Here is a 12324-nt window from a genome sequence, read left to right on the forward strand (position 1 = left end):
TGGGCTTTGTTGCTTCTGAGCTAGATGGCCGCTTGTTTACCTTCAAGCTTTTAAGACCCCAGACGCTGTATCTTTTGATAGCCGGGCACCATCAGCTTTCTTCACCACATTTGCTTATTCACCCACTTTGTCTTCAGCAGTTGTGTCGGGAAGGTGTAGCTCTGTCTTTGTGAATGAGGGTTATTGAATGTTTTTCCTATCTGCAATCCTCATTTTTTATGCATATAGTTTCTAGTCACTTAAGTTTTTAATCTGTATAAGTCAACAATCCATGTATTTTAGTCTAAAAATATGTACCAAACATGCATACTTTCCTGTTCTCAACAGTACTGTATTTAAAATTCTATATCATTTACTAAATTACCGTATGAAAAATAGAATTATCATATGCCCATGGGGATGATTTATAATGTTTGCCAATAAAATGATAGTAATGTTTCTAAAATTAACCAGAGATATTTGTAAATCATTAATATATGAATGGATTTTGAGCTCACACTTAGTCTAAGAACAATTGATTCTTATGGTGATGTGTCCTTTTTCGATACTAACCCTCATGAATGAATCACTAAAAATAGGAATGCTATAGCAAAGAGTGGTGAAGAAATCAGATGATGAACAACTATCAGAAAATAGCATCTGGCATTTTAAATGCTGGTTTTAAAATAAGCAGCCATCTAAGTGAGGTGTCAGCTGGATCCATATGGAAGAAGCACACCAACCTATATAATCCAAGAATTATAAATAATAAAATCTGAGACCTGAGGAGAGAAACATTATTAGAGCTTAAATCCTGAGCACCTAGTTTGCAGAAGGATATGGGTGACAGTGAAAGACCTAAATCCATTTGTAGGCCCCCAGGTGGATTAAGTGTCCTGTGAATTCCCTCTGACCTCAGACAAGGGATATGAATAGTCTTGCTATCAGATAGAATGAATTGGAAAGTGGATTATTGCAGGCACAGTTAGATTAAAATGCAATACAATACATATCATACTCCACTTGAGCCATTTTAAATTTGGTCTAGTTTTCACTAGTTTCTGTTTTTCTTTTCAAGTGAGATTTTTCTCTGTTTATTTTGTTATTGTTGTTGGGCTGTTTTGTATGTTTTCCTGTATATGAAACTCAGTAGGTAACTCTATAGAGACTGTATCCTGATTAATACTTTTTTAGGAATATAACAGGGGAGATTGGGAGAAGTGGGGGCGCTAACAACCACGAGTACAAGAAAGAAGAAATGTTCTGAAATTGATTGTGGTGATGATTATACACGTCTTTTCAAGATGCTTGAGCTACTGAGTTGTATGGTACATAAACTATATGTCAATAAGAATAATGCAGGTTTTTAGAATGAATAACTTAGAAAAGGACATGTTAAATTACTTGCATTGTGAGCCCCATCACCCATCCTGTTTGGGGTGCTTCTTCACACTTAGCTTCTGGAGTCTTGTTTTCTTTCCAAGGCAGGACATTGCAGAACAAGATAGGTCTGATCTTCTTGTCTGCACTTTGTTCACTTTGACCACGTCATCGGAAGCAAATTTAGAAACCTCTACTTTTTTAGACCATTAACAAGTCTTCTCTTCTCACAATGTGGTTGTTTGTTTCTCGTTACTGGTGGACCAAACTAATTGCCAGCAAAATAAAAAAAGTTGTCTGTATTTCTCCCTTTTCTAATTATGTAGAGTGATTTTGTTATAATTGAATTGCTTGTATATGTAGAAATTAAAATTCCACAAACTCCTTCTGAAGTATATATGGACGATTCTTGCCAGAATTTAGTGAACAGAGTTGAATGAAGACTCTCATATTTACAACGTGTTTTTATACCCCCTCTGCAGAAAAATATGACATTAGGTTGTTAAAATATGATGCTAAATACTTTACAATTTAGGGGACAACGTAGTTGACTCAGGAACTATGTTTGTTTTATGATTTTTAGTGCTGATACACTTACATCATGTAAAACATGAAATGTTTTACAGCTCAATCCCATTAAAGTATTATCAATAGAATTATTTAAAATACAGTGAATGCCTTAGTTGTAATAATATATAGCTCCTTTACACATCAATTCAGACTTTGTTTTAGTATTTTTCCAGGATTTTTCCACTTCAATTTCTTCCCCCTAGAACACGGGGTAAGTTAATTTATAGGGGAAACGTTTTTATGTATGGTGCCAATCGAGTACAAAATTACGTTGTGCACAGAGTGGTGAAGAAGTCTTTACCAACTCCCCTGACTAGAGGAAGTGTTTGGCAGTGCAGTTTATTAATCGCACAACACACACCCATGTTGGCACAGCGGAGCCCTCCTAACATGAGACCATCTGTCCTAAGCACATCATCTACGTGAGGCAGAATATGAATTGTTTAAATTCAATTCATTGCTAAAATTATGTTTAAATACGTAAAACAAGTTCTAATAGCATTGCTGTTATTATTGAATGAACTATAGTATGAGATTTTTCAGGGCTACCAGCAGTGGGTCTCTACATAGTCTGAATATTAGAATTTCCTGGGAGCTTTCAAGAAGCATCACTGTTTGGAACACACCTGAGAGTCCCCAAAGGTGGTGCTGTATTTTTCAGACGTCTCCTTCGAACTCTACCCAGTGATTAAGAGTTGACTGATCATTGGAACAATTTATTTCAGTCTTTGTAACTGCTAATATAGGCACGGTATTCAAATTGTCTTCAAATATGAGCCTCACATTCAGACACTCACATGTAGACAAGAGGTAAACGAGGAAGCAGAAGATGTGCACTGTTTGTTCTCTTGGAAATAGGAAGAACTGCCCATCGGCCCCACTGACGAGTGAAATCAGATCATAGCGTGAATTGCAAGACCCAGTCTTCTTGCTTGACTTCTTTAAAAGGATTGAAGTCCTAAGTTTACATTTTAATCATAAAGAGGAATATAGACTAAGTCAATCAGAAACGGAGTGGGTTGGGGAGGGTGGATTAGAGTGACCTACTTTGTTCAAAGTTGTGTCCCAGGGTCCGTAAGATAAATGGGCCCATATCAGGCACCACATGGGTAGTGGGTCACACACTGAGTTGCTGACTGCATGGTTAGCAGTTTGAAACGACCCGCCCTTGTTGGGAGAAAGGTGAAGCTTTCTACTCTGGTAAAGGGTTACCATCTCGGAAACCCACAGGGGCACTTCTACTCTGTCCTATGGGGTCACTGTGAGTCAGAATCAACTTTATAGCAGTGAGATTTTACAGCGGTTTTACATTTACAGAAAAATTATGTACCAAGTGTAAAGAGGGCTCACATATCTTATCTCTCTACTGCATGAGATTACTCTTTTTATTAAGACCCTGCATTGTCTGGTGCATTCAGTAAAGTGTGTTGGATGAAGAAATGACTCAGCGCTGGAAATGGTCTTGCAAATGTCTTGTTCTTTTATTTCGTTGCTGTGAATTTATTTGCAATTTAAAAAATGAACAAATACTAGACCTCATAAGTCAGTAAGTAGTGGCCCTGGTTCATCCTCCTTCACACCTAAACACTATGCTAACCACCTCCACATGTGTGGGAAAATGTGACACTCAAGTGCTATGTAAATATGTCATTAGCATTAGTTGCTTACTTTTCCATCTCTCTTGACACAACATCTAACTCAGGATCTGCATTCCAGTGAGCATGCATGCATTACAAATGAAAAAGGGAAAATACAGACTGAGATTGAGTTAATATGGAAGGTTTCTTCATGTAAATATTTAATAGTTTATATGATCCAAATAATCTCAAATCGTCTTTGACAACGCCCATTCCTACATAACAGCTGGGCTTGGACTGCATCAAACTTCTCTTCCTCTCATTCTTCCTTTATTAAAGTCATATTTCATGGAGAAACTGATTCTTTAATTGTCATTTTATTTTTGTAACTATATACATTCAAAATAATTTAGTTGTTATTTTAAGTTTCTGACAGCTAATATAATTTATTTACCTTCCGGTATATCAAACATTGTTGCATGTTCCTATTGTTCTGTTTCTATGGTAAAGCATGATTTTTATAGGAAAGTAGCCAATTTTATTTAGATAAATAATTTATATAACTACTGTCTTACTCTTAAACATTTAGTGTCTTTCTCAGGCCTCATTATTATAATCACAAGCAATAACCACCCTTATGCTATGGCTACTTCTGAGCTTTCTGACATGTATTAAAATAAATTCCAGATGGTGATCTTAGTGGGTCAAAGATTTTAAATGCTTCTTATGGTTCTTGGTTTGTATAAAATAGCTATTGAAATTTTCTATATTTGTTTTATGATCATTAATAGCATATTACTATAACAAATTCAGTAACTTACTGAAATAAATTTTTATTTTTAAATATAAAAGTAGATTTATATTTTTAAATTTAAGTCATCTATATAAGGAACACAAATATTTTCAGCAATGAGCACATTAGATAGAAAAATATTTATGTTAATGAAAAAATATCTAAACCAATCCAAACCAGACCTACTGCCATCGCGTTGATACTGACTTATGGAAACCCTGTGCAGTGTTTCCAAGACTGTAAAATTTTTAAAAATCATTTTATTGGGGGCTCTTACAGCTTTTATGACATTCTATACATCAATTGTATAAAGCACAATTGTGTATATGTTGCCATCATAATTTTCTAAAAATTTACTTTCTATTTGAGCCTTTAGTATCAGCTTCTCTTTTTCCCTTCCATTCCCCCCTCCCCCCCTCATGACCCCTTGATAAGTGATAACTTATTATTATTTTCATATCTTACACTGACCGCTATCTCCCTTCCCCCATGGTTTCTGTTGTTCGTCCCCCTGTGTGTGTGGAGGGGGGGCAGTGTTATGTGTCCATCATTGCCCTCCTCCCCACCTCCTCCCACCTTCACCCTGCCCTCTTGGTCTCACTACTCCTCCAAGACTGGAAGTCGCCACAGGAACAGATAGTCCAGACAATCTTATCTTTCTCCTCTAGAGCAGCTGGTGGGTTTGAACCTCTGGCTGGTGGGTTGCCAGCCTAGTACTTACCTAATGGCGCCACTTACTTTCTAAGTAACTAGTGCATATTAATTTAAAGTTCATAAAATTCAATTAGTGAATTGTGCACAGTGATTTAGGTATTTATATTTCACATGTTAATAAGTACTCACTTTATTGTGCCTGCTGAAAGCAAGCGCATGAAGAATGCAGTATGCTGGTATATCATCATATATTTGCAAATATAAAACATCATGTATACCTCAATTATAGGCTATTTTAATTTTATCTCTATCATTTTTTTCTAATTAACCACAATAAGTGTAACATCAAGATTGATTGTCCTCTACACATTCTTCCACATAATCAAAATAACCATGTTTCTTTTTTCTATTTTTTTAAAGGAGATTTACCAGTGGTGTGGTTCTTCATGTAACAAATATGAGCGTCTAAAGGCCAGCCAGGTTGCCATTGGCATTCGGGACAATGAAAGGAAAGGAAGATCGCAACTAATTGTGGTGGAAGAAGGAAGTGAACCACCAGAACTTAAAACGGTATTGTTGTGTGTGTGTGTGTGTGTGTGTGTGTGTGTGTGTGTGCACGCGTGCGTGCGTTTTCCAGGCTGTAAACTTTACAGGAGCAAATTGCTCGGTAATTTCTTCCCTGGAGCTACTGCTTAATCCCTGCATCACCAAGGTGCCTACTTTCTCTACACATGTGTGAGCGTCAAAGTATTGCTATAAAATCACAGAAGAGCTTTATGAAACAAAATGTCAAGACGTGAAGGTTGTTTTTTCAATATATCCTCCATCTAGGTCTGTTCGCCTCAGAGGGTGATGTTTCCATCTCTCTGTCTCTTCCCTGAAGAATTGTGCAATCTTCTATTTGCACACACGACAGTGCCTTTTTTGGCATCTCTGAGGGACTCCCATCATGTTCCTTTGAAATGTCTTTGAGTTTGGGGACCAAAAAAATTCTGAAGGTACAATATCTGGATTGTAGGGTCCATGGGGTGAGATTTCCCAACGAAATGCTGTGCTGGAAAATTGAGCAAGTACTGTTCATGGGAAAAAATATATGTATTTGGAGCAACTCTCCCAACTTTTTTCCCCATCAAGACAGTTTTCAATTTTCTTAAAATATCTTTATAAAGCCCTGAGATGGCCCTGTGTCCTTTGAGAAAATCTGTCAACGTTACTTTATAGAACAGTTCCTTGGGGAATCCCAAGGAACTGTTCTATCGCACTCGGAGTTGCTCTGATTTGGACTCGCCCAGCAGCAGACCTTCCCGGAAGCCGCTGTGTTGCTGTGCTCTTATTTTGAAGGCGAAGACCAGTGTATCGATTATGTGAGAGCCTGTTTGTGGCCAGCCCTGGATCACAGAGACTGCTCAGGCACGTGTTGTTTGGAATACATTTGTGCACATGTGAACTGAGACCCCACTAGCAATGCTTTTTAAAAATTACTTTCATCTATGTAGACATACACATAGGTGTACAACGTGTATGCACACACATATATTGCATGTTATTTGTAATACAACAAATTCTCTAGTATTGGACCTCGCCCCAGGAGGATCTAAATCATGAAACTAGGAAAGTAGAAAGTCACAACAGTTTTCTCATATATTAGTATTGCTGTCAAAGGAAGCCATGCATTGATCTTCTGTGGTATGCAAAGACAGATGGGTAATACTTTGAAGTTGACTTTAAGAGTATATTTCAGAAGGAAGATAGTAGCTTATTTACCTGAGTTTCTCAGGGTGGTGTTGTTGTTGTTTTCAGAAACTATAGCAATTTTCTTTTATTTTAATAATTTCATTTAAATAATGAAATAAAGTTTTTCACTAAGAGATTGAACACACTAACAATTTTGTTCAAATCCACAAATATTTCAAAAATTTGCCATCAAGAGTTACCAGCAAGACACTTAACGATTTTCAGTATAGTTGCTAAATTAATTTATAATAAGTTTCCATCACTCCCTGTATCTACATGACTTGCTTATGGATACTTAGTTGTCACTGTTCAGACATCAATGAGTGTCCTGGTATACATCTTTACTGATTGTGATCACAACTAAATTACTTTAATAACCACCAAGCACATTTTTTTCATATTGATAATGTGTTTATGTGTTAGAGATTATTTGAATTCATTAGGAATGATACTCATGGTAAAATGATAAGAGAAAGAGTAGGTTATACAATTTACATATAAATATGATCTTACTATGGAATTTTGCATGTTTATAACTACTTAGTCACATACACATATATTTAGAAATAAATAAGCTGAAATCCCTCTAGTACTTATTTTTAATTCTTAGGAATATGACTACTTGTTATTTTTTTGATTTTCAAAATTTCTTATAATGGATGCATCTTTTTCTATTAAAAATTTACATTTGGGATGGACTTAAGTGGGTTTTCAAAAGGCAGTAAATTAGACTTTGAAAGCTATTCAAATAAAATTCTAGATCACTCCAGGTTTTCTGAAATTCTTTGTTTAATGTGATCAACTATTTAAGTCTACTAACTTGCATACTTGGGATTAAAGTAAAAAGATTATTTGAATTGATTGCAACCCTATAACTTTCTGATTCAAATGAGCCCAGGAACAAGATCTTTCCCTGAAAAGTGGTGTGGAGGGAGCTGTTTTGCTACCACTCTTTTGGACGAGAGCCGGTCTCTTCATCAATTCTGCTCTCTGTTCCTCGTTCAGGAGAGTGTGTGGTTCTACCACATCTCAGCCTGGCCACTGTGTCATTGCCGTTTGACACTTTTGTCATTTGTTCCAGGAAGTGGAGACGCTGTGGTTGAGGGTTTCGCGAAACAAGCTCACATGCACACATTTTTTTTGTTGTTTATTGGACTTCATTTAAAAAGCTGAGTAAGATAGACTACCGATAATATATTAGGTTGTTAAAATATGATGCAGACCAGAAGAAAATCTATGTTAAAGTGTAACTTTGATGTTACATTTCTTATTAAACATTTATACTAACCATTTGTATTAAAACATAATATTAAAAAATGCCCATGCTTTAGGATTGTTCATCTTTTGAGGACTTTAAAAAATCCTAGAAAATACAGATAAGGCTTGCTTTTTCATTTATGCTACTTCACTTTTACAAAAGACCTACTGCTTTTGTATCTGTCTTCGCTAACTGAAAAATGTCCTAAGAAGATTTTCCCTGTTACTGCACAGCTAAACTACTGTTCAGCACTTATTTTGCTATTACCGAAGCAGTCTGCAACCATTGACATGGTCCCGCTCTGGGAACAACACTCAGCGTCTCAGCATCAGGTCCCCACAGCATTGAGATGTCTGTGGACACTAGATGCCACTGTTATTTACATTTCATGTGTATGTGAACGACTTGGTAACTTATTTTGGGGTCTGGGAATGCTCAAAACTCTTTTCCCATATAAATGAAAGGGAGTTGCTTACAGCTTTACACCATCCTGGCTTACAAAGGATTTCATAGGAATGCGCTATTTTGATGGCAGGGAACACCTGTACTTACTTTGCTTTAATTCAGTATTTTCATTGTGTGTACTCTGTTATGCTTACGGGTCCTCCACTCAATGAACTGAAATGAGTTTTCAGTGGCAGTCTTCACTAGATGTAGGAAAGAAGTATTTGAGCTTTGTTTTTGGTTTTTAGTTAACTAAGCTAGAAGGTAACGTAGTTGTTCATGATTTTGCTATGTACTTATGTTAAACTAAGGAACCCTGGTGGTGCAGTTAAGCATTGGGAGGCTAACTGCATGGTTCATGGTTCAAACCCATCAGCCGATAAGGCCTCAGAAAAATCTATGTATAGGGTCACTAATACTAGCCCTGTTTGAATAGTGGTTATACCTTAGGCTGCTAACCTTAAGGTCAGCCATTTGAAACCACCAGCCCCTTCGAGGGAGAATGATGAGGCTTTCTTCTTTCATAATGAGAAACAACACAGGGGCAGTTCTACCCTGTCCTGTAGGATCTCTATGAGTCTGAACTGACTCAATGAGGATGAGCTTGGGAGTTTATGCGTCGAGTGGACTCAAGGACTGTGGGTTATTCTCAACTAATTTTAGGTCCAGAATTTAATTTCAATTTGAAATATAAAAATAAAACACAGATTTTATTTATATACTTTAACTTTCATTGTGGTTTTGGTGACGTTTTACAGAGAAAATTAGTTTTCCTTACAACAGTTTATACCAATTTTGTTTTGTGACATTGATTGAAATCCCCACAATGTCATAGCACTCTCCCAATTGCTTCTTATATTTACGCTTTCTAGTAATTCTTATCTCCTGCCCCTTCTAGCTTCTGAACTCTGTTTTGGGGCAACTGTTGCCCTTTTAGTCTTACATGGTTGATTGCTCCAACCCTCTTGTTATTGTTTACTGTGTAAGCCTATATTATTGTACAAGCCAGCCTTGGCTGCGAGTAGATCCTCAGCGAGGATAGGCTCAGTTTTAAGCTTGAATGGTGCCTAAGGACCACAGTCTGAACCCTGGTCTCTATCACAGAAGTTTTTTTGTTTTGTTTTAATCAATTTGCACATTTTCTCCCATTCTGGGCAGGACCTTGTATTGTGATCCAGATCAAAGAGGTGGGAGTGGTCCTGGGGCACCATCTAGTTCTTCTCGTCTCAGAGTAGAGGAGGCTATGGTTTGTGTGGCCCATTATACTCCTAGAGTAACTGCTTCTTTAAGACTTTGCTTTTTCCTTTCTCCTCTTTGCTTTAGATGGGGAGAGATAATAGTTGCATTTTAGATGGTGTGGCTGTTTTTGAACTTCTAAGACCTTAGTCATTAATCAAAATGGATGTAGGACATTGCTTTCTAGGGACTATGTTATGCCAATTGACCTAAATGTGCCCTGTGCCTTTGTTCCTAAATCTCCAATCTGACTCAGTCATTCCCTCAAGATGTATAGTTGTGGCTGAGAAGTTTTCAAAACTTTGCTCACTGTGTGCTTTAGTATATTTTTTGGTATATTTGCAGCTCATATAAACACATATGTGAAAGTGTTCTCTGCCAAACCTATAGATCTCGAGTGTACTCCCATTTACCAACATGTTCAGCTTTCAAGAATCTACTCGTAGATTACTGTTTATTATTATTGTTATTGCAGGATTGGTTGTGTAATAGTATTCACCTTTGTTGTTTTATTCTCTCGTGTTTTTTCCAGTGCCTTCCTTTGCCTACATGATGTGCTGTCCTCTCCCGTATTGTACCTTGCGCTTCCCTTCACCCGAGTTAGTACACGTGTCCTCTCTAGTTAGTGATTTCCCCCCTCCTTTCCTCTCTCATATCTTGTTACCATCAAAGAATGTTTCTTTCTTCATGTAAATATTTTCTTGACTTTTTCTGATTGCGCTTTTTAAAAGCTCAGGGCCCAACTATGAAAATAATCCTGTACATGGAACTTACTAAAGCCTGCAACTAACTTCACCTTACACTCAGTGTTTGTTTTCTCATCGTTGTAAACATATTAACTACGAAAATTGTATATAAATTATGTATAACTTTTTATATTGAAAATAAATAACCAATGAATATAAGGGCAAATTAAACATCGAACTAGCTGCCAGGCTCTGCATTTATTCTTTGTACGTATTCTCTTAATGTCAGAAGTGAGGCTGAAAAGAAAAGAAAAAGAAAAACTCTTGGGGGAAAATTACTAAGATCAATTATTCATATAGTCACATTTTATTTGATAAATTTTCATTTAAAACAGTTATCATCTGGTGAGTAGTAAAGGAAGAATAGAAAAGAGAAGTGAGTTCTTGAAATAATAACAAAACCCGTGCATTTTCTAATTCATAGACTGTCTTTAAAAAATAGATGAATGAACTTTCAAGTCTGTCATCATTTTATTAATACTCAGGGCGAAGACGGGCAGGACACGGAATCCAGGGAGATTGTAAGCAGACGGCGGGTGGCTGAACTGCTATGGTTCCTGCTTTTAGAAAACAGCTGGGAAGCTCCCTGGAAAGTCAAATCATGCGATCACCATTTTAGGTCCCAAAAGGAAAGAAAATCAGGATGTGCACCTCTCTTATCGACTGCCTCATTACCCGATATTTTCTATGTTTGACAATAGTGAAGAATCCACTGTCTGATTCTTTTGCACATTCATGACAGCATCGGACAGGGATGAAGACTGGGCTGTGAGGCGAAGGTGCAACGCTGGTCGTGATGGTTGAAGTTCTGCGTCAACTCGACAGAACCGTGATGCCCGGTGCTGTGGCAGTTATGTGATGATGTAATTTGGTAGCCTTGCAAGGATACAATTTGGTAGTTATTTCAGGATGTAGTCTGGTAGCCATATAATGACGCTGTCATCCTCTAGCTTTCCATCAGAAGTGGCCTTCCTTCATTGTTGCGTAAGACCAACTGTTGCTAGTGACCTGGTCTTTCTGTTGAATCTAACCATGTCGATAATTGAGGAGTGGGCGTGTATCATATTTGGCCACTCAGTCAGTAAGTATTTATTGAATAAAGGGGTTGATTTATGAAAAAGTTAAAAAGTCCTCCTTTCAAGGACATTTTCTCTTTTGTGTTTAAAGAGATCAGCATATGCTAGGAAACAGAGTTGGGAAACAGTGAGGCCAGATTGTGAGCCAGAGAGCGTGGCCTAAAAGATAGCACCATGCCTCAGGCGCCTTCTTGCACAGAGAGTCTCAGACAAATTGTCTAGATTGGTAACAGCAAATGGGCTAGATTAGCCTCCACAAAACCTTCTTAAATAGGAATTTCATTCTTCTTGATTTTCCTTGAAAGTCATAATTGATAGCTTGAAAATAAATGAGTTTATTCAGTCACCTCCTTGGCAAGTTGATTGGACATTTATGATATATTGATCTGAGCATCTTACAAGTAAAATTTAGAGTTAAACATGGCAAATATTTCTGAAGTTACCATTTTAGGTTACACTATACAAGATCTATTCAGACTAAGAGTAAAATTTAGATCTTTGTATATAAATGGAAGGGTTCATTAATATTGGCATACTTAAGAACAGGAACGGACTAGATAGTTATGAGTTTGGTTTTTGAGTTTAAGTCATTTAACTGTCAAAAACTTGGGACCAGGAACCCAGTAGACTTATATTTTAGAGGATATTATCAATTTAAAAGAATTACTGCTCGAAGGACATTGGGCCTCCACTCAAGTACTCCCTCAATGCAAGAATACTTTCTTCTAGTAAACTGGCATTCTACGATGCTCACCTTCCCGACACAACCGCTGAAGACAAAGCGGGTGAATAAGCAAATGTGGTGAAGAAAGATGATGGTGCCCGGCTATCAAAAGATATAGCGTCTGGGGTCTTAAAAGCTTGAAGGTAAACAAGC

The 12324-nt window shown here is 37.1% G+C and overlaps 1 protein-coding gene across 1 annotated transcript in view; it reads left to right on the forward strand.

The window, feature by feature from the left end:
• SCIN (scinderin) overlaps positions 1 to 12324 on the forward strand; it is an 85906-nt gene that overhangs the window by 21238 nt on the left and 52344 nt on the right. The window contains exon 4 of the mRNA XM_004702689.2: positions 5374 to 5523. Coding sequence (XP_004702746.1) covers positions 5374 to 5523 — 150 coding nt within the window. The remainder of the gene's footprint in view (positions 1 to 5373; positions 5524 to 12324) is intronic.

The sequence above is a fragment of the Echinops telfairi genome, unplaced genomic scaffold (assembly GCF_000313985.2).
Source record: "Echinops telfairi isolate 266 unplaced genomic scaffold, ASM31398v2 ScPeMD7_23;HRSCAF=83, whole genome shotgun sequence".
Classification (NCBI taxonomy): Eukaryota; Metazoa; Chordata; class Mammalia; order Afrosoricida; family Tenrecidae; genus Echinops; species Echinops telfairi.